This window comes from Mytilus californianus, unplaced genomic scaffold (assembly GCF_021869535.1).
Source record: "Mytilus californianus isolate M0D057914Y unplaced genomic scaffold, xbMytCali1.0.p SCAF_12, whole genome shotgun sequence".
Classification (NCBI taxonomy): domain Eukaryota; kingdom Metazoa; phylum Mollusca; class Bivalvia; order Mytilida; family Mytilidae; genus Mytilus; species Mytilus californianus.
The window spans coordinates 34,395,947-34,420,454 of NW_026262604.1; the positions used below are offsets into that span (position 1 = coordinate 34,395,947).

The following is a 24,508-nucleotide window of genomic DNA, read 5'->3' on the forward strand; positions in this document are numbered from 1 at the left end:
TTCATGGTTATATTCAATGCGAGTAGAATTTTAGTTAGTGACAATGATAAAAAATACAGTTTTAAAACTTGCTTTAATTGTATAAAAAACACTATTAGCCATGTCTGGTCAGGTTAAATTTGTCAAAAAATTATCGAGAAGCAAGATCATAATTATATGAGATTTTTTGTTGTATTTTATCGGTATTCTATCCAGCTTTAAATATTACTATTCAATAAAATTAATATAGTTGATTTAAGACGACAATTTTTTAATTAGTATTTATTGTTGTAAATTTGATATGGTTATCATCAAAAGTAAATATTAATTATTGGTTAAAAATATTTACTGGTGTATCGATCAGCTTCTACGCCCGAGTATATACAAATATGTATCCGTGTATTTCAATGGAATGGTTTTTTCCTCATTGTAATAACATTTTCCCAGCATTAATAATTAATGATGATTAGCTGTTTGAATAAGAAAGATTATATAATAAATATTATTTTGTTTGTCAAATTTAATAATCATATATCGAAAAATATTGTAAATATTTACTAGATCTATAATGTTAATTGCTATTTCAATTAATCTTAACACGCGAACCTACTTATGAAGGTTAAAGAAGTTATGGCGGTAAAAGTGATCTTATACCAACTTAATTAAAATTAAATCTTTCAAGACTTTAGATCTCATTACAAGCAAGAAAACTGGTTGACAATATTAAATATGCAGTATGCTTAAAATATTCGTAATTCTTGTCTATTCTATGTGTTGTTTCTGCGCTGATCATGTATCGGAAATTACGAGCGAAATATTCGACATCGCATATAAGACAAAGATAATTTCCAGCGGAACAACGTTCAAAAATTTAACAGTTTTCTCCAAAATATCCTGTGCCCAATCATGTTCCACAGAGACTAACTGCTGTTCGGCAAGTTATGACAATAAAACAAATGAATGTCAACTGGATTACCTTCACCAGCCTTATACAGAACAATCGGAGAGCGGATTACTAATAAAAAAGATGGAAATAACAGGTAATTTATAATTTATTAATATGATTTAGTAAGCACCAATACACTGACATAAAATTCAGAACAATAGACAACTTTCAAGTTCGATTCATTTCCGTCTTAAACTTTGGTTGGTTTCAGTGAAAATCGTCCGTTCGTTTAGGGCATCGTCACTTCAATTCCAATGTTGTGCGAGTGGTTGGAAAACAATAATGCTATTATGTACCAGTTATTCGGCAAATTGAATTCTCGTAATTGACAACCAGCACTGCTGTCATTAGGGAATTGTGACTCAATACCGACAAAACAAACGTTATTTATTTTCTTATTCGTGGCCTCAAACGCAAATAAAGTATTTATGAAAAAAAACTCAAACACATATCTATGGGAAAGAGCTCGCCTAGACGAGTGCAGCAAAGTTTTATTTTCTAATAATACAACTGTCCTCAATCACTTTGCCAGCACACTAAGACCGCTGCAGCATACATGTCTTACACACAATGAAATGAAATAGAACCTTTCGTATCACAAAACAATATTTACATAATATAGATATATTAAGAAGATGTGGTATGAGTGCCAATGAAACAACTCTCCATCCAAGTCAAAATTTATAAAAGTAAACCATTATAGGTCAAAGTACGGTCTTCAACACGGAGCCTTGGCTCACACCGAACAGTAAGCTATAAAGGGCCCCAAAAATTACTAGTGTAAAACCATTCAAACGGGATAATGTTCTTTTAAGATCTGCAGAAAAAACGTAATGCGTTTACAATAATTATAAATTAATACAAAACATGTTCACAAGGGGGGGCAATCGATAGTTAATAAATACATTTCTAGTTTATTTCTATTTCTAGCACCTGAGATCACCCCCAGTTTTTGGTGGGGTTCGTGTTGCTTAGTCTTTGGTTTTCTATGTTGTGTCATCTGTACTATTATTTGTCTGTTTGTCTTTTTATTTTTGGCCTTGGCGTTATCAGTTTGTTTTCGATCTATGAGTTTGACTGTCCCTCTTTTTTATCCTGCACAATGACGATCACTTAGACGCTCGAGGGGGAGGGGGAAACTTTACTGCACTAAGACTTAGCTTCGAATGGTCAAAATATGAAAATGTATTTTCATTGTAAACTTTTACCGCGAATGACCAGTCCGTGCTATCATACAAAGAAACTTTAAACTCTTAACTTTGTTAAGGTGACTTATTGTTATGCTAAAATACTTTAAATATTATTATAAACATGAACATATGTTCCCAATATAACAACAAACCCAAGTGCTATCGATAGTTAATAAATAAAATTCTAGTTTATCCTGCACAATGACGATCACTTAGACGCTCGATGAACGTTAATAGTGCAGGGATACAGTCGATCCCCTCTATCTGGTAAATGATGTCATAAAGGCGCCCGTAATTGACGAGTTTTGTTTCGGTGAAGGACAAACTCGATATTGGTCTATTGTACACACATACTATATACAAAAAGAACAACTGAAAGTACTTATAGAACAAAATATTAAAAGGAAGACGAATATGTGCATTCAGGAACAACAAAAAAAGGACATACATTTCATATATCTTATACATAAATAGCCATTATGTTCCAGTTAGCACCGGAATCGGACATTTCATCAATAAAAGTCTGTAAATAAAAAAGTCGACCATCAGTAGAGCTTATCATAGACTTTAAATGACAAAGTGAAATATCAGTAGAGCTTCTCGTAAACTTTAAATAATAAAGTAGACTATCAGTAGAGCTTCGAATTCTCGTAGACTTTAAATGATAACCGACTATCAATAGAACTTAAAGTCGACTATTAGTAGATTTTCTCGTAGATTTTAAATGATAAAGTCGACTTTCAGTAGAGCTTTTCGTCGACTTTGTTATTTACAAAGTTTGATTGATAGAATTCCTGACTCCTGTGCAGTAAGCCATTAACTAGTAAACGTTTTGCCAGGATTACGGAATGCTGGAAAAGAATTTTTATATTACATGCAATCGGCTATTTCACCATACACACGAACCTATGCGACAGTCAAGAAATATAAAAACATCATCTCCTGGTATTTTTCACCACTTGTGAACACTGAAGCTGTTATGTTATTTACGTAACAGTTCATTTAAGAATTAAATGCTTCTTTTTGAAAATTCATTTGGGTGTAAAAGCGTTGACCGAAGTACATTTTGTGTAAAGGAAGCGATTCAATCTTAAAATATGCGCACGGTCAATGCTTGACCAGCCATATAAAATTACTGAAAGACGCATTCAATATTTATTATTAAATATTTTTAAATAGGATCATGAAAACACGATTTCTATCATTTTTTCTTTATTTACCTATGCACTTTATTATGGAAGCTCTTGTCTTCATGAATTTTACATTTCATTTTGATTGATTGATTGATTGTGGCAAATATTTCATGAATGTTCAGGACGAAAACAAGTTAACAATTAATACAATAGATAGGTCTTGTATTAGAGGCCACCTGGGATGATGGTCGGGAAAATTTGGACTGCCACTAGAAAATGAGGGTATATTGGATAGAGACAGAAATTTTGCCTTGCAACAGGCCACCTACGGACCCCTCAAAGAGTTGTTGCAAGGGTTCTTTACGTGCAAAGAGCGTGGCACTTTCTTTACACGAGGCATCGGATTTAACGTCCCCATTCTGACCGGTCGTGGCTGCAAACTTGATACATCCTGCACAGCCAAACGGACACCCCACTTTGGCAAGCGTTTTACTGCCGGTCGGAAGAAGACCAAGTGACCATATTTCGTTTCCTCAGTCACCATATGGGGCCATTTCATTTTGAAATGAAGGTTAATTTTAGAATGAAGTGAGATTGCTGTTAGCCAATGAAAATAACGTATTATAATGAAACATAAATGTAACGCAAATTATTCAAGGGTCAACTTGATTATAAAACTGTTAAGAATTTAACGTCATAATGTTGAAAAGAGGAACACAACGATTATAATACCAGAATACAAAAAATCAGACAACGAAAAAACTCATTTGTACTTGCTGTGAAACTGAAAACATAAATAAATTCATTATTTGTCGACTATGCACGTTCATTGAATTGAATATATCTAATTTTCCACTTATTTAGGACAACCCCCGATAATGTGCTCAACGAGGAATGATTGCAACGAATTACCAAGTGGGACTGCTGAAGGAGTTTACACCATCAACCCCCCTGCCAGGGGTGTGGTCAATGTTTACTGTGAAGCAGCTGGTTGGACGGTAAGTTCACACTGGCAATGGTTATGAGTTTACACCATCAATCCTACTGGCAGTCGTGTGTTCAATGTTTACTGTGAAGCAGCAGGTGGTGACTTTACTCCATCAATCCTCCTGGTAGTCGTGTGTTCAATGTTTACTGTGAAGCAAATGTTTGTACGGTAAGTTCACACTGTCCATGGTGGTTAGTTTACCCCATCAATCCTCCTGGCAGTGGTGCGATCAATGTTTACTGTGAAGTAGAGGATCGGACGGTAAGTTAACACTGTCAATGGTTGTGAGTTTACACCATCAATCTTCCTGGCAGTGGTGTGGTCAATGTTTACTATGAAGCATATGATCGGATGGTTAGTTCACACAGTAAATGGTTGTGAGTTAACACCATCAATCCTCCTGGCAGTGGTGTGCTCAATGTTTACTGTGACGTAGAGGGTAAGACGGTAAGTTCACACTGTCAATGGTTATGAGTTAACACCATGAATCCTCCTGGCAGTGGTGTGATCAATTTTTACTGTGAAGCAGAGGATTGGACGATTAGTTCACAGTATCAGTGATTGTGAGTTAACACCATCAATACTCCTGGTAGTGGTGTGATCAATGTTTACTGTGACGTAGAGGGTAAGACGGTAAGTTCACACTGTCAATGGGTGTGAGTTAACGCCATCAATCCTCCTGGCAGTGGTGTGATCAATGTTAACTGTGACGTAGAGGGTAAGACGGTAAGTTCACACTGTCAATGGGTGTGAGTTAACACCATCAATCCTCCCGGCAGTGGTGTGATCAATGTTTACTGTGAAGAAGATGGTTGGACGGTAAGTTCACACAGTCAATGGTTGTGGGTTTACATCATCAAACCTCCTTACAGTGGTGTGATCAATGTTTATTGTGAAGCAGAGGGTTTTACGATAAGATCAAACTGTGAATGATTGTGATTTAACACGAACCCATTTATAGGCAATAGTTTTCTTAATGTCTACTGTGAAACAGAAAAAAACTGTAGTCTGAATATTTAAAGCCTTCTTCAAGGATCTATAAGATCTTGTGATCTATAAATAGTATGTTCGAAACATACCCTCAATAGAGGTAATGAATACCAGGACTTAACATATTGCGTCATTCACATGCTGTTTTATGAAGACATAAATCATGTCAATATGATGTGTGTTCTTGTTGTTTGTTTATGACAGTTTAGTTAGGTCGTATTGTTGAGTTGCTGTCAGATTGACCTTGATACCATATCTCCTTTATTCACATACCTTAAGTTTTATAGAATGTACCAAATATATAAATGAATTTTCAAAGTCTTATATATTATCCCTGTTTTGGGTTTTAATAAAAGCTAATTAAAAACCACGGCTGAGCAATTCCGAAAACATGTCACGCAAGCTGCATACAAGTACCACGGCATTTTGTAAACAAAAGAAGTTTCTTTAATTCAAATAAAAAATTGTTTTTCGAAGTCATTATCTCTTGAACCACAAAAACTAGGTTACTTGTCAATACCCAATATTTACGTACGACTATTTCTTGTAAATAATTTTTCATGACATTTTTTACAATTAAAATTAAAAAATATATTTAATTGGGATAATTAGGAAAATAATGAGAATGTAAACAGTATTTGTGCGTATGTGTCAAATATGTTTTGTATTTCTTAGAACACGGCTTTGTTTACAAAGCGAAATAAGGACGTCACATTATGATATTATTAATTAACTCATTGAAGTTGTTTATAAAGGTATCAAATTTATTAACTATATATTGGAAATATGGCATCTGGCTTTCCCTATATTGTCAAATTTTAAATGATCTCAAATGTTGTCATTGGATCGTGTTCAAATATATATAAGGTGGCAATTTTCATTTTGTCAATAAAATAACATGCATGCTCATGTATGTTAAGATGCATTTCAATTGATATTTTATAGTGTCTTTCTATGTTGTGATCGTGTTCAAATATATATTAGGTGGCAATTTTCATTTTGTCAATAAAATTACATGCATGCTCATTTATGTTAAGATGCATTTAAATTGATATTTTATAGTGTGTCTTTCTATGTTGTGATGCTAAACTATTGTTTCAGGTAAAGGGTAAGGTGTGTACCTATTAAAACGTTTAAACCCGCTGCATTTGTGTGCACCTGTTCTAAGTCAAAAATGATGAACAGTGGTTGTCGTTTGTTGATGTGGTTCATAAGTGTTACTCGTTACTCGTTTTTTATATAGACTATACGGTTGGTTTTTCCGTTTGAATGGTTTTGCACAAGTTATATTTGGGGCCCTTTATAGCTTGATGTTCGGTGTGAGCCAAGGCTTCGTGTTGAAGGCTGTACTTTGACCTATAATGATTTACTTTTACAAATTTTAACTTGGATGAAGAGTTGTCTCAAACATTGTAGACACTCATACTATTAGTTACATAGTGTGTAAGTGACCTAATACGATATATACAGGGTCAGTAAATTCCATATGGGATGAGAGCGAACCTAATACGATATATACAGGGTCAGTAAATTCCATATGGGGTGAGAGCATATATCGTATTAGGTCACTAGCACACTATGTAACGAATTTATCTTACCGGCTATCTTTATTTGTTGAATTTAGACTAGAGTTGTCTCATTTGCAATCATACCACATCTCCTTATTTGTATATTAATGTTTTTAAGTGTTCAATTTTAAGAACCTACTTCAATTGGTCTGCACAAAAAAAAACTAATGTCACCAATAACAATTTAATATCAACAACCTTGATATAACAATATTAAACAGAACTTTCAATACATTTAAATAATAAAATAGTGCCAAAGTCGTAACTCCACTACTAACCGTGTATGGAAATAAGCTCCGCCTCCCTACTAACTTATATGTAATATACACGGTCTCCACGCGGACGCTTTTGACCAATCATATTACTAGAAATGTATAGGAGGTAAGATAAAACATCTTCTTATATCTATATAATGACATCGAACTCGGACTCCTCTTATACTGAGTTTTACTGTGCGTACTGTTGTGCGTTTGTTTTTTCTACATTGGCTAGAGGTATAGGGGGAGGGTTGAGATCTCAAAAAACATGTTTAACCCCGCCGCATTGTTGCGCCTGTCTCAAGTCAGGAGCCTCTGGCCTTTGTTAGTCTTGTATCATTTTTAATTTTAGTTTCCTGTGTATAATTTGGAGTTTAGTATGACGTCCATTATCACTGAACTAGTATACATATTTGTTTAGGGGCCAGCTGAAGGACGCCTCCGGGTGCGGGAGTTTCTCGCTGCATTGAAGACCAATTGGTGGCTTTCGGCTGTTGTCTGCTCTATGGTCGGGTTGTTGTCTCTTTGACACATTCCCCATTTCCATTCTCAATTTTATTTTATGATAATTGATATACTATTGATACTAACGATGTTATTTAAAAAAAAAGAAGGATAAAGTTATTTTAATGAATATAAATTATTGAAAAGTTTGTGTTGAGATATTTATAATAAATGTGATATTTGTAACATTCAGCTGAAGTAAAATAAGATTGGGAAAGGTATATTTAGAAGACAATAAAAATAGAGGATACTTTTTTTAAGTCGCATTTATGAGGAGCTGGATGAAATTTACACAATAGAGAATAATGGCAAAATAAATTGAATAGAGAAAAAAACCCAACCAAAATAAAAGATACAGAATAATGGGATGCAAAGGCATATAAAGAATAACTGCGGAAAATAAAATAATACGATAATATAATACTGATTACAGATATGAATAATGTACAGAATAAAGAAATTATATAATAACAGATAAATTTATTAATAAAGTACTTTTTATGCGGGTTTTATAGAACAATAGTTATTTTTTAAAATAAGGAAAACATACCAAATATGTAAAAAATAAAGAAATAACGGACTACCCAACCAGACCCTTGAGTAAGCTCTGCACGTGGTAATTTATAGTAATAACTATTTAACACGTATCAATGATCATGATATAACCTCGTCCTGAACATTCACGAACTATTCTCACGGTTGGTAAGGTTGTCCTGCGAGAGAACGTTCTGTGCTGGTGATTCGGTCCTGACTGGTGCTGGTGGGTCCTGATTCTGTGCTGGTGGGTTTGTTTACATTGTACCAGAACGGCAATAAAACAACCGTTCTGTTGCTTAATTTTTCTCTGATACTTCATAAGTGCCATGCGAGGAATGTTACAACGATTTTTTATTGAAAAAGTTGTGCAAATTCGCCAAACGAAATAGTCCTGACGATGTGCTGGTGATTAGAAAAACGGTCCTGGTTCTGTGCACCTATGTCCTGGTTCTGTGCCTTTATATTTTAGTTAAAAGTGGCAAATATTCAAGATCATTGATGCAGAAAATTTGTATAATTGATAGAAAATATACCTAGCATATATTTGGTAGATATATGAGCCAAGTTGAGTCTGTTTTTTTTATTTGATTTTTGAGAGGGGGTGCAAGAACTTTCTGTTGATGTGTTTTGGCATTTTTAAACTTTAAATTTGTTAACTGTTATTTTGAAGATATATGTGCTGTTAACTGTTATTGACTAATTAGCTGTTATCTGTTTTCTTAAAATTGACATTGTTGTGAACTGTTATTATGAAAGAAAAAAAAATACCCCTGTTTACTGTTTTTTGATTTTTGAATTCACTGTTTTCTCATTTAAGATGATTTAAAATGCTGTTATCGGTTATCAATATTTTAAATTTACTGTAATCTGATTTGAGCAAAATAAAAAAAATATTGACCTGTTAATTGAAACCCTCTTGCCCCCTTTTGAGATAAGAAAATATGCATACGATTTGCGGGATTACGATCCTTATGCATGACCATCAAAATACGGTGTAAATTATCCAATACCTATATAAAAAAGATTATCTGGTATGTTTGCCAATGGACAAATTTCCATCAGAAACCAAATGAGCTAGGTTTTAACAACTATATGTCACCGTACGACCTTCAACAATGACCCGAAAAATCAAAATGTAAAAGGTTTTGCATAAAAATGGAGCATAATTATAGAATAAAGGACTTTTTTTTCTAATAAAATTGAGAATGGAAATGGGGAATGTGTCAGAAACAACAACCCGACCAAAGAGCAGAAAACAGCCGACGGACACCAATAGGTCTTCAACACAGCGAGAAAATCCCGCACCCGGAGGCGGGCTTCAGCTGGTCCCTAAATAAAATGTGTACCACTTCAATGAAAATGGACGTCACACTAAACTCCATAGCATATAAATGAACTAAAATTAAAAAAACATACAAGACTAACAAAAGCAAGAGGCTGCTGACTTGGGACAGGCGCAAAAATGCGGCGGGGTTAAACATGCTTTGTGAGATCTCAACCCTCCCCTATACCTCTAGCCAATGTAGAATAAACAAACACACAGCAATACGCACAGTAATACTCAGTTTAAAAGAAGTCCGAGTCCGTATCAGAATAGGTAACTTTAGAAACTGAGCAAAACGACAATGATACATAAATTAACAAGGGACTACAAACAGTTACTCCCATGTCAGCTCCATACCTCAATTAAACTGATTGAAATATTATGTCTTCATCATATGAAAATCAAGCACAACCTAAGTTGATCACGGCAAACTATCAGGTGAGTCTGAACATTTCTTAGATGAGTTTAGATAATACATTCAGTGTAGCCTAAGCATCCTGGATATTGTTTCTCTGACAAATTTGTACGATACTGTGGATACTTTTCTTTTTATTCAACCAAATGAATCTCAGCTTTGTTTCTGCGCGTAAGAATCATGTGTCCTCAGCAGCTAAAATCAGAATTCTTTGTAACAGTTAAGTGTTTACTAAAAGGATGACAATAATATTGCGGGTTTTTTTTTGGAATAAGGAAGAGGGAGGTCACGGTGAAAGTTATAAAGCTTGGAATAGTTTTGGAATTCTAAAATTGTTGATAAAAAATAATTTAATGCAGATGATCAAGAATGATTTTATTACTGCAGTTGATAATTTTACCATAAAAACATTTTCCAAGAGGGGAAGGGGGGTTCCCGTAAGATTTAAAAGTTGTACTTTAAAAGAAAAATGTATCTATTAGCTATTAAGCATCATTTACTGTACCTTTAAGCCTCTAGTCAACATAAAATTATTGTCTGGTCGGTTGTCAGGAGGTATTTTCGAAAGTTCAATAAAACATTAAAAAAAATATTTAAATATTTCATGGAAGGGCAGACTAGAATTTGTCAGAAAATGAAGACTAGATAACCTAGATAACACACACAAAAATAAGATTTTTTTAAGTTATGCATTTAAAGATCCAAAAGTAAAGTCTGTTGTCAAGGATTTTTGATAAAGAATTAAGGGGGAGTAAGTGAACGATGTGTCCTAATTTTCTATCTTTAAATATATTTCCTGAATAAAAATAAAATATGCCTAAACTTTAATTGAAAATGAGTGAAAAATGATTGAACGAAAAAAAAAATACCAGACTAAGAAATACACTTTTATTTAAATATCTGTAATAACACGAAGCTTTTAATTTTTGTGTTTCAAACAAATAGTAATGACTCGTTACATAGGTATTTCACTTAATCCATTTATTTCATTTTTTGATAAGTACTGTGAATTCTCAGTATTATTATATTAACATGTAGCCTTAATATAAAGAAAAAATCTAATCTAAAGCCAGATATATCAAACATTTTATATTTATTTTATACGTTTTCAGGAAAAAACAATCAACTCAAACACGCCTTGAACGTAAAATGTGTACTTGACTGTCTCTTTACGATAAGATAATTGCCCCGGCATTTTTAGACCCCCCCCCCCCCCCCCCCAAAAAAAAAATACTGTTGCCGGGGCAGAGATGCAAATGAATGCTTTTTAAGATCAATATTTTATCTTCTGGTGCATGTTTTTTTTTCAGTTGAATTTGTTGCATCTTAAAAACCCAGAATATTTGCACCTACCGAAATCGGCTGTTTTGTTAAATGTGCAAAAATTACAATATCTCGTAGCTTCATACTACCAATTGAGTATAAACAAGTATATAAGATGCAAAAAATCTTAAATTACACACCTACATTTATCTTTTAAAAGCCATAAAAACAGTTTTAAACAATCCAAATATACAAACTTTACAAAACTTGGTTTATTTCAACTGGTTATCAACCCGTTTCGCTCTAAGCTAACCTGTATCAATGGGTCGTGTGAGCTATTGCCTTGGCGTCCGTAATTAAAAAAAAAACTTTCTCTGAGATTGCTTGACCAAATGTTACTTAATGATATTTCCTGAGTGAATCTAGGAAAAACAATATTCATCAACAAATTAAACATGACCACTGTTTGTTAAAATATATTCGAGTTTTTAGTTTATATCGCAAAAGTTCAAGCAGTTAGCATGGTTAGAGCAAAACTTACCGAGTAAAAATATTCAACCGGCCAATGTCTATCTACCTTGCACTTTTCGGAAAATTCAGATCAGATGCCGAAACTTGGTCCAGCAACATTTATCAGCAATACAAGATTTTGACCCACACAGTTTCCATTCAATTCAAATATTCTTGTTGCAATGAATCATTTGAAATGCAAAAATACCAGTTGCAGCCTTTAGTTTATTTATATATGTGTACATGTATGATAGATTATCGGGTTTTCTACACATTGATATCGTAAAATATCAACCGAGAGCCACAATGTGAACCTTTTTGGCGAGTGAGCGCAGCGAACGAGAGAAAAGGCTTCACATTGTGTCGAGCGGCAGATATTTAACGATATCTATACGAAGAAAACCCGATTATCTGTTTATCGTTCTATAACTGGACTTTTCCCCCTCCTTAAGACAGTTTTACGCTTGACGAAAGCAAGCTTGATAACGTCTCCTCTCACATTGTGACGTCGCTGATAATGCCTGCTCTCGTCTCAAAGCCGTGATACAAGAATTACGGAGCGACTGAGCAGGGTGATATAGGGGTAGGGAAGGACGATAAATATTAATATATGAAGGGAATCAGGGTCACCAGGTTGTGAAATCCATGTCATCTGAAATAAATATTATGCATAGATCTAGAAATCGACAGATAATAATAACATTTAAAAAAAAATACTCTCTTGTATTCGAAGTTTTTGCAGTTTTGTTTTGTCTAAACAAATCGACACACAAAATGAATATAGTATTGTGGAATTTTTTAACTTAAAATGTTCGATACATTGGTAACACCGGTTACTAGGATAATAATCCTGTCACGTATGAATTGGGTAAAAAGATGGAAATGTGAAAGTTTACGGGCGGTAGGTGCAACAGGATACCGACAGCTCACATGGCTCGTCAGGGTGGGAGCTAAAAAGTGGATCAAAGTCCATGAAAATTTGATTTAAAACCTTTATTCATTCCAACAAATTATTGAGATTTTGTTGAGGATTTTACCATTTACGGCAACAAGACAACTTTCAGAATTTAATGCAAAGAAGGTTTAAAATCTTTCGCAAAAAATACTATCAATTTCTTCTTATCCTATGTTAACCTCCATGCAATCTCCATCCCTTTATGATCAATAAATTGAACTGTAAAATACTACTTAGTATCTTCCACATGCCTTTATAATGTCTGATGTATACATATTTATGACAATAACTGTTGTGAGCACAAGATTCACTGCACAGTTTTAAAGTTTTGCTAAAACAAAAATTTAAATGTAAACTTAAGTTTTGCGAAATTTGTTTGATGTGTACCGATTGAGATTTTAATCTAAGAGAACATGGTTTATCTATTTGTTGAACTAGCTTTCAGTAGCTGCGAGTACTCGTGGTTCAATAATTTGTGTCTTTATGTTATTATTTGGTGTGAAAAGTGTTGTGTTGTTACACCACTGTACCAATGAAGGAGGAAAGGAGGAGGGGTTGGGTGGGGTGTGGAGCGCAAACAAACATGTTAAGCCCTGTCACGCGTGCCCAAAACAAGTGGTTGTCCATGCTTGGTATCTGTCATGTTTGTTTTTTGTTCAAAGTTGTATTTTAGATCAGGCCGAAGGTCTTCATTTTTTAATCGTTCACCGTGATTTTAATAGCTAGTATTCGTTATGGTTTTTGCTCGTTGTTGAAGGTCATACTTTGACTTGCAATTGTTCACATCTTGTTCCATTCTAGTAAGTTTTTACCAGTCATGTATGAAAAGCAAGTATAGGTCGTTTTTTTTTTAATCCAGTCGAAATGTATTGGAGACAGTGTATATATTAAGGAAGAAATTAGAGGCACCAGTAGTAAGATCATCTAACCTCGTATATTTAATTGAAATAAACCAGTCAAACGTTTATTGTCGTTATAATATACATGTCGCTTAATAACCTTAAACACACTTTAAAACTGTTTTAGTTAGCTTATTATGTAGAGAATCATCAATTTAAAGGGCATTTAATATCTTAAATAAAACTATTCTAATTAGATATATTTTCATCTGATATTGGACGGAAGATGTTGCCCTTTTATATAATATAAGTTACGATTATTTGAAAATGCTTATTAAACAGCCAAATGGATGCACAAAAGTAAAAATAGGAGTCACAAATCCGATTGAATACAATTATCTGCCCAATTTTATTGATTCTGTAACGTTTGTTTCAAATATAACCAACTGTTTACCCAAAATCACCAGCACCGTATCAGGACCCACCAGCACAGAATCAGGACATGTCTAAACTGAGAAAATGCACAATTTTAATAAACTGCACAGGTTTTTCACAAAATAATTTTGTCGTGTGGATTTGGGTATAGAAAGCGGACTCCAGGAGCATTTTTGTTTTATTTTTTCAGTTCTAGATTTTCTAAAAATGAGCACTTTTGTGTTACGCTTACTGAAACAGTTTAGAGGGTCACATTTGTAATTGTTTGCCTATGAACCCATAAGAAACGAAATTAAAACATCTCAACTGTTTCCTTCCATTTTTTATGCGAGAAAACGTCAAAATTCGTCATTTTCGTCTTTGTTTACATATTTTTAATGATCACCAGCACAAGTCCGGACCGAATCACCACAGAACGTTCTCTCGCAGGACAACCTTACCCACCGTGATTCTCCACTGAACATTATTAGATGGTGTACAGTAAGGAATGCAAACGCAATGATGATACCTTATAACGATTTCCGACATTGTGTATTGTTTTCTATAGAAATTTCTGTTCAGTACGACGTGCAAGTATATATCAAATCAACGTTGAGAGTTTGAATCATTTCCATGGGCATGAAATTAGCAGTAAAATGGTTTATGTCTTTTCAATGTCCAATCTAATCAAAATACCGATCCTTTATCCAAACATTGCTGACAGAGATCTGAAAACGCCCAGTTCAAGACCTTTCGGGATCCTCTGATTTCGTAGGATTAAAACTTGTCCGAGATCACTATGACATCCAACGGCCCCAGCTTGTCTGGCAAAACAGCCGGTGGACGTCAGAGGAATATCGGACTAGATTAATACACAACTTTTTAACTTTGAAAGCTGAAATTTCATTGGTAGATGTTATAATTACCAGAACAGAAAGAAAAAGTGTTGTCAGAAAGCTTGAACACAAGATCGGTATTTTAATCAGATTGTTCGATGTCCTGTATTGATTAAAAATGCTGTTTAAAAAAAAATAGTTTCATGATTAACGGCGATAAAAATAGTTTCTACAAAGATGTTTTCCATGAATTTTATATTGTTTAAGCACATGCTTGGCGAGTATTTTTCAGTTTATGCCTCATTGTTGCTATTACTATTTACAATTTCAGGTTATTCAACGACGTCTTGATGGAGCAATAGATTTTTACAGAGACTGGGCCGATTACAAAAATGGATTTGGTGATGTTGCTGGCGAATACTGGTTAGGTAATAAACTCATCATTTGTTTGCACCTATCCTACGTCCTGTTTGAATAGTTTTACACTAGACATTTTTGGGCTGTTCGGTGTGGGCCAAGGCTCCGTGTTGAAGGGCGTACTTTGACCTAATGCTTTACGTTTACAAAAAATACTTGGACGGAGAGTTTTCTCATTCGTACTCATGCCACATCTTCTTATATCTACTCATAATTGTTTCTCTTTTTTCGTTTTTTATATATATTAGACCGTTGGTTTCCTGTTTGAATGGTTTTACACTAGTCATTTGGGGTGCTTTATAGCTTGCTGTTCGGTGTGAGCCATAATTCCGAAATGTTTTTCTAAATACAATTAAGGTAATACATTCCTGGTGTAGAACATCCTTGTAGTACTAAAAAAAATTCAGTTTTGTGGTATGACTATGAACTCTTTGGACTACACACTGAGCCAGATTTATGACGTATAAGGTCACAATCAAACAGTCTGTAGAAAGAAATGTCAACGTATTCGGATACATTATTCTTATTCCGAGCCGACTTGTCTTTGGTTTTGCTTCTAAATTCCGGAAACTTTGGGGGAGAAGCAGCACATAGGGCTCATCTTAAAAGTTTTTATTGATCTAACTCGCAACCTCCTGCTATCGCAATGGCATAATTTGACTTTAAACTGACTTTTTATCAAAAACGTGTACTGCGAATTTTCTTTTAAATTATATGTCATTGTCACTAAAATTTCCGTTTTATCTTTATATTATATGTACAAGGGGATACCCAATTCGTTTTTGTTCAATCCTTTCAATGTAAAAGAGGGACGAAAGATACCACATAGAAAAGTAAAGACTAAGCAACACGAACCCCACCAAAAACTGGGGGTGATCTCAGGTGCTCCGGAAGGGTAAGCAGATCCTGCTCGACATGTGGCACTCAAAAATGTTTTATCTAAAACCTTGATTTTCCCGTAGCGTTTTCAGTTTCTTTTTGACTAATTAGTTTTTTGTGTCTCTTTGGTATATTTGTCTTCCGCATTTTTTTAGGTTGAATTTGCTGAACTCCTTTTGCAATATTTATAGATAATCGTTATCGTTGGTAATCTCAACAAGATTGATTTTCTCGCCGGTACGACGAAAGTGAGAAAAGCGATCGAGTTGAGATGACCAATGATAATCTGTTTATCGCTATTTTACCCATGACGACGCTGTTAATTTAATTGACAACGGCACGAGAGCCCTTAGTTTCTAGCGATAATTTTTTATATCAATCTACTTTGCTGAGAAATGAAATAATTAGTCAGTAAGATCAAAGGAAAATTTCACAAAATAGCGATAATAACATAATTATATTGTATGCATTCGTACCTCGGATTTCCGGATATTTAATTTGCTATACATATCGGAAAGCTATTTGTCCATTTTTCAATATTTATTGGTGTCTGTCTGTTGATTCTGGCATTGTGTATCTTATCAACATGTTACATTGAAGAATGAAATATTTGCCGCTGGACACTTGGTAGACAATAATCAAGGAATAGATTCTTAATCCCTAACATCTAATGTTAAATTTCTTTTGTCTGATTATATTTCTTATGTTTGATTTTTTTTTGTTTAATTTCAAAATGCTAGACACAAAGGTTATAACTTGTTTTGCGACTTCTTTGTTATGATAATAATTTTTAAGGTTTAACATATTAGTTTTACTTCGATTTATGTTTGTGCTTCTTTGTGTGTAATTACGTTTCGTTTGTTTAGCTATTGAAGTGGTTTTTTGTCACTGTATACATGTTATATTCATTCAGCAAAAATGTAGTAAAACCATAAACTCCAAAGAAAATCATCGAATTCAAGTTAAGTACATTGAAAACACTTTTTCAATAGTAAACACATGGCATTAGTAACTTATAAACATTTACACGTATCATACAGATATTTTTTTTTAATTTGAGTAGGAATAATAAAAAAAAAAAACAATCCTCATAAAAATAAATTATTTTTATCATCTGAACATGAACATATACAAAGCTATCCGGTGCACTCACTTGCCAAAAACTAACTACATAAGCTATGCGTTTTTCTTAATCGTTGACTTTGATCGACAGGAATGAATTTAACTGACACTGCTGCCTTGCAAAATATATCCCATGAACCTCCAAAAGAAATGTTGCAAGTGTGTCGTAACGTACAGAGAGCGTGGCACTCTCTCTGCATCAGATTTCACGTGACTGTTCTAACCAGACGCAGTCTAAAAAAAAAAACACAAAAAATAACCATACAAAAAACAAAACAAAAACAAACAACAATGAAACAGACATACAAAAACAGAATGATAAACATTTCCTGACTTTCGGAAAATAAATGAAAATATAACATTTTTTTTTATTAAGTCTATGTTTCAACTGAAAGAATGAACAAGATCATGGTGTTCATGAAAAATGGCAGCTTTAATAAGATTTTCGATGTCAATAAATTAGAAACAATTTGATTTAATGACAAAAAAATGTTATTTCATGTTTTGTTTAGATAGTGCGTTCTATTATTAGAATAAAAACAAGTCAAAGATATTTTAACATCCATTGTTTTATTACCTAAGATAAATGGGGAATGTGTCCATGGGGCACAGATGATGCCCCGCTTGCACATAAATATAACGTTATAAAGGGACATAACTCAAGAACTTAATTAAATTGACACTACCCAAATTTCTAAGTTTTGTGGTGATAAGATTGATTGATTGTTTGTTGGTTGCTTAACGTCCAGTGGTAAATATTTCATGCATATTCAGGACGAGAACAAATTAACAATAAATACAATAGGTAGGTTCTGTAATAGGGGCGTCCGGGATTAAGGTCGGAGAAATTTAGACTGCCACGGGAAACGAGGGTATATTGGATAGGGACAGAAATTTAGCCTTGCAACAGGTCACCTACGGACCCCTCAAAGAGTTGTTGCAAGGGTTCCTAACGTGCAAAGAGCGTGGCACTCTCTTCACACGAGGCATCGGATTTAACGTCCGCATTCTGACCGGACGTGGCTGCAAATTTGTACATCCCGCACAGCCAAACGGACGCCCCACTTTAGCAAGGGTTTTACTGCCGGTCGGAGGAAGACCAATGGTGACCATACTTCTATTCCCCAGTCACCCTTGGGGGTTTGTGGTAATAAGCATTGTTTATGAGTTTCATAACATTTAATTGCAGCAAACTTAAGTTAGAGAACAGAAACAAATAGTTAAGCAATTTATCCATTTATTCAGGGGCATAGCTCTAGAACAGTAAAATTGACGCTACCATAATTCAAACTTGATCTGTGTTTTGTGATAATAAGCATTGTGTGTAAGTTTTATAACATTTAGTTGGAACAAACTTAAGGTAGAGAACGGAAACGAAGAATTGACAAAATTTTCATTAGTAAAGGGACATAACTCTAGAACGGTTGAAGTGACAACACCAAAATTCAAACTTGATCTATGTTTTGTGGTAATAAGCATTGTGTATAAGTTTCATAACATTTGGTTGAGGCAAACGAAAGTTCGAGAACGGAGACTATTTTTAGGACGCATGTAAGAACAGACGGACAACGGTAAAACTTAAATTTAATGCCACCTCCGCGACGGCGCGGGCAGAAACATTAAAAAAACAACTTAACGTTTTATCGAGAACCAAAAATTCCATTTTTTCTTTATTGAAAAATAGTAAAGAAATTCGCATAATTTAAATACAATACTATTCTTCCTGATTATTTTAAACATTAAATCTGGTTAACTATATCCGTACATGTCTAATTTCACGGTATTTTTGTTTTTCTGAAGGTAATGACAATATCCATACGATTGTATCAAGGAGACCATACACTCTTAGAATTGACCTTGAGAATTTTTCAGGCGAGACACGTTACGCCGAGTACACAACTTTCCAAGTTGGGGATGAAAGTAGCAACTATCTCCTGAATATAGGAGGATACAGCGGAACTGCAGGTACGGGTAAAATGAAACAAAGACAGTTATCTCCCTTGTAACATACGGGTATCTGAGTCAAACAGATAAAGGACATGGTACCAGTCTAAAATAAAAAAATATCACTTATAATTTAGTACGTCTGAGGCGATATTTTAGATAAACCTTGAAGGGATCAGGAACGATCATACCGATAACTTTGATTGATTGATTTGTGTTTAACACTACTGTCAGCACTACTAGTTGGCTATTTTGTAGGGGTCAGTTTTTATTTGTGAAGGAAGCCGGAGTGCCTGGAGAAAATTAACGACTTTCTGAAGGAAAACTGAAGGTGAACGAACCTGCCCCGTGCGGGATTCGAACTAACAACATCAGTGGAAACATGCTACTGATACAGTAGTTGGGACTTCTTAGACCACTCAGCAACCGATGCTCCCTTCACGTTTGAAAAGCCAAGTTTTTTTAATATGTATAAACAAAAGAATCGAGTTAAGTGGCAAAACAGGGCATAAAACGAATAGCGAAATTCATCTAAATAGATACAAGTTTTTTTTTTATTCGAGTGTCACTGATGAGTCTTTTGCAGACGAAACGCGCGTCTGGCATAAATACAAAATTTAATCCTGGTGTCTATGATGAGTTTATTTACAACCACTGGGTCGTTACCACTGCTGATGGGGTTTTAATTCCCCGAGGGTATCACCAGCCCAGCAATCAGCACTTCTGTGCTGACATAAATTATCATTGATATGGTCATATTTATAAATTAACTGTTTACAAAACTTTTGAAATTTTGAAATACTAAGGCTTTTCTACCTCAGGAATAAATGACCTTAGCTGTTTTTGGCAAAACTTTTAGGAATTTTGGTCATCAATGCTCTTCAACTTCATACTTCATTTGGCCGTTTTAATTTTTTTGGATTTGAGCGTCACTGATGAGTCTTTTGCAGACGAAACGCGCGTCTGGCGTAAATACAAAATTTAATCCTGGTATCTATGACGAGTTTACGTGATGTGTGTGCCAATGAAACAACTCTCCATCCAAGTCATAATTTGTAAAAGTAAACCATTGTATGTCAAAGTACCGTCTTCAATACACAGCTTTGGTTCACATCGTACAGCAAGCTATTTAGGGCTCCGAAAAAAAAAAATAGCTCGTGTAAAACCATTCAAACGGGAAAACCAACGGTCTAATCTATATAAAAAGTCAACTTTACCTGATCGAGTTGAGACCTTAGTTTCTTATTAATTTATCAATTTATCAACAGGGAATTGTAGAAAAGTATTTGATACATATTGTCAGTAAAAATATTGATTGATTGATTGTTGGTTGCTTAACGTCCAGTGGCAAATATGTCATGCATATTCAGGACGAGAACAAATTAACAATAAATTCAATAGGTAGGTTCTGTAATAGGGGCGTCAGGGATTAAGGTCGGAGGATATATTGGATAGAGACAGAAATTTAGCCGTGCATCAGGTCACCTACGGACCCCTCAAAGAGTTGTTGCAAGGGTTCTTAATGTGCAAAGAACGTGACACTCTCTTTACACGAGGCATTGGATTTAACGTCCCCATTCTGACTGGACGTGGCTGCAAATTTGTACATCCCGCACAGCCAAACTGACACCCCACTTTAGCAAGGGTTTTACTGCCGGTCGGAGGAAGACCAATGGTGACCATACTTCTATTCCCCAGTCACCCTTGGGTGGTCAGTAAAAATACACGGACTTCTAAGCAGGTTATACCCTCGTGCACTTATTGGTATCGACACAATGCTAGCTAATGAAAATGACACTTTATAAATATCGGGTTTTCACATCTGAATCATTTCACTATATGTTCATAAGGGAGTTTAAATTGACTCAAATTGATTAAAAACATGTTGTTTGGTATGGGCTTTACTAATTGTTGAAGGCCGTACGGTGACCTATAGTTGTTAATTTGTGTTATTTGGTCTCTTGTGGAGAGTTGTCGTATTGGCAATCATACCACATCTTCTTTTTTTTTATATATATTGTTGCATCCATGGACTGAAAATAACCTTTTTTTATATTACCGACTTTTGACTTCGGAATTAGTAATCTTTCAACAGTTTAAATAATCTGTGAGAGGATATGCTTGACCTCTGTGAAGTATATAGAGCAGGTTACGGGAGTAGTCAAGATTACTATTGTTGCAATATTGGTACAAAAGTACAACTGTTGTATGTTTCTTTTCACGTGAAAATAATCGAAAACAGTTAATTGTTTCCACAAATTGCATCGTTTCTTAGCTTCATTTTACGTATGTTACTTGATGGAGTAGCATAAGTTCTATACACATACCACATAGTAATTATTTGTCTTCTACATATGAAATAGAGGACAAGAAATACCGGAAAGACATTTAAACTCACAAGTCGAAAATATAAAAGATTCATCAGTAGCACTCGAAAATCGGCTTGAAAAGTATTGTAAACCCGCTGCATTTGTTTGCGCCTGTTCAATTCAGAAACCTATTGTTCAATGGCTGTCGTTTGTTGATGAGGTTCATAAGTGTTTCTCTTTTTTTATATAGATTAGACCGTTAATTTTCCAGTTTAAATGGTTTTACATTAATCATTTAGGGGCCTTGTATAGCTTACTGTTCAATTTTAGCCAAGACTCCGTGTTGAAGGCCTTACTTTGACCTATAATGGTTTACTTTTAAAAATGTGACTTTGATGGAGATTTGTCTCATTGGCACTAATACCACATCTTCTTATCTATAAAAAAAGTTATTCCAAAAGCTCCTTCTGGTGTTGTAAACCATTTGTGTTTTGAATAGTACGAACACGTTCAAATGATTCATTTATTTGTATGCAACTAAAATGCCTTAACTAATATTTTAATATTTTAAGGTGATTTAATGGATCACAGTAATGGTTACGGGTTCAGTACGACTGATAGAGACAATGATGGTCATTCTGGTGGAGTGTGCACCGAGATGAGACATGGCTGTTTTTGGTATGACTATTGTACCATGGCAAATCTGAATGGGGTATACTATCCAGGAGGAAATGTTGGATCCAATCAAAACGATATTTTCGTTTGGAGTTGGGTCTTTGGACATACCAATCCAATGAAGACAGTTGTTATGAAAATAAAATAAAAATTAGATGAAAATTAAATGAAAATAGAATTGAAGTAATCTGTGAATGATGACACTGTTTCGGATTTAGTGTAACATCGTCACATTATTTTCAAAAATGTGTTTGCTTCAAAATGTTATAGTTATCAGTTATTCAAAGTTAACAGTAGACTGTCCATCAAAATTATTACATGTATGAGGGATATAATCGTTGTTTGGCTAAGTAATGTTTATTTATATAATTTACTTCTATTTTTGGTTTTTTAATCAAGGTAGGCATTTTAAAACAAGTTTTGACTTTAGTTTGTGTTTAAAACAATGAGTGTGAACATGTAAATTGAAATACCAAAAAACTTTGTATACGTATGCTGTCCTTATGAAAACAAATAGTCGCATTGGTTTAATTAAACTTACATCTTTTGAGAGTTAACTTTATTTTTTACTAAGACTTATGTAAGCTAGTGATTTCAAAATACGTCATTGATTAGCACATTTTTGTTAAATGCCAGCTGAAGCCAGCCTCCGGGTGCGCTTTTTTTTGCTTTGTTGAAGACCCTTTGGTGGCCTTGGACTGCCCTATGGTTGGGTTGTTGTCTTTTTGACACTTTCCCCATTTCCAAATTCAATTTTAGTATTTCTATAGAAGTATAAAAACACGAGTTTGTAAACATGACAACAAACTGTTTTTTTATTACATCAGGAACATTTAATAAGTGACAGGGTAGTAAGGGTATCTACACAGGATTGATTGCTGCTTGATTTACGTCCAGTAGCAATTCGTTCATAAAATTGAGAATGGAAATGACGAATGCGTCAAAGAGACAACGACCCGACCTAATATGTACTAGTTCAGTTTTAATAGACATCATACTAAATATATAAAAGAAAATTAAAAACCATATAAGACTAACAAGGCAAGAGGCTCCTGACTTGGGACAGGCGCAAATATGTGGCGGGGCTAAACATGTTTATGTTCAAGACGAGAACAAATTAACAATTTAAATAAAAATGAGAATGGAAATTGGGAATATGTCAATGAGACAACAACCCTACAAAAGAGCAGACAACAGCCGAAGGCCACCAATGGGTCTTCAACACAGTGAGAACATCCCGCAACCGGAGATGGTCCTCAGCTGGCCCCTAAATAAAATTGTGTACAAGTTCAGTGAAAATCAATGTCATACTAAACTCCAAAACATATAAATGAAATAAAATAAAAAAAAAAAACATACAAGACTAAAAAGGGTAGAGACTCCCGACTTGGGACAGGCGCAAAAATGCGGCGGGTATAAACATGTTTTGTAATCTCTCAACCCTCCCAGCTACCACGGGGTGTATTGAAGAGAAATGTAGGATCGCTACAGATCGCATTAACATCAAAATTGTTGCAGGCTTACTAAATAGTTGTATAAGATATTTCATTGTTGATTGGTTTTGAAATGTTACGGAGTGGTTATGAATTTGCTGTTTTCTTATGCGAGTCTCGTGTAAATTTACAACAGTTGCCGGTACATTTTTCTTTTAATACCAAGCCGAAATCGCACACTGAAGGAAAAAGAGTAATACTTGATTGGTACATTTCCATCACTTATCATTTAAAATATATATAGTATAGTGCGATAGTTTATCCTTTGCCAATACATTTGCAGCGGCCATATGATATTTTATACTTTGTCAATATTCACACAGAGTCCATGTGATTTTTTATTCTTTGTCAATACTCGTGCAGCGGCCATGCAATATCGCAAACTTTGTCAATACTCTTGCAGCAACCGTGCACTATTGCTTCTTTTGTCAATACTCCTGCTACTTTTGATTTTCTGTCAGTACTCAATCAGCGGCCATGTGATAGTTTCCCTGACACTTTTATCTGAGACATTACCTCCTTTACACCTCATCATAACATAAGGTACTTAAATCGCATTATTGAAAAAAAATATCATCCGGTGGCGAACTTCCGTTATATTGCAATTTCTTTGTTGTCAACCCAACCCCCCTAAAAAAATAATGTCGAAAATTTAAATTGATTTATCTACAGAATAGTGTCAGACACAACCAACTTTGTTGTCGGAATTATTCGTAGCAGGCCTCCCACGCAGGTCAACGTAATTGTTTTTGTATACCAACAACCGATTGGAAAAATAAGATTCGTAGTGAATATTCAAATTAGATATCTTGGTTTCTGATTGGTCAATTAGCTGGCTAAAAATAAATGTGTGAAGATTTGGTCATTTTTTTTTTAAATCCACCTTTGTTTCTACATGTCTAACGTTGTGTACACGTGCATAGAACGCCATGACGGTCTTCTGATGTTGATTGTTTAATATGTTCGGTGCTTTATGTTCAGTAGTATTTCTATTATGTTCAGTAGTTTTCATATTATGTTC

At 34.5% G+C, this 24,508-nt stretch overlaps 1 protein-coding gene across 1 annotated transcript; it reads left to right on the top strand.

The window, feature by feature from the left end:
- Positions 1–720: 720 nt before the first annotated feature.
- On the top strand, positions 721–22,546 carry LOC127721738 (fibrinogen-like protein A). The gene is made up of 5 exons (XM_052228548.1): positions 721–1,019; positions 4,113–4,246; positions 14,980–15,076; positions 18,867–19,031; positions 21,892–22,546. The coding sequence occupies exons 1-5, from the start codon at positions 749–751 to the stop codon at positions 22,140–22,142; spliced, it is 918 nt and encodes a 305-aa protein (XP_052084508.1). The 5' UTR covers positions 721–748; the 3' UTR covers positions 22,143–22,546.
- Positions 22,547–24,508: the final 1,962 nt, after the last annotated feature.

Coding starts and splice junctions, on each gene's coding strand:
- LOC127721738 (XM_052228548.1), top strand. CDS start 749: ATGTGTTGTTTCTGCGCTGATCATGTATCGGAAATTACGAGCGAAATA. Junction 1,020..4,112: donor AAAAAAGATGGAAATAACAG/GTAATTTATAAT, acceptor CCACTTATTTAG/GACAACCCCCGATAATGTGC. Junction 4,247..14,979: donor GTGAAGCAGCTGGTTGGACG/GTAAGTTCACAC, acceptor TTACAATTTCAG/GTTATTCAACGACGTCTTGA.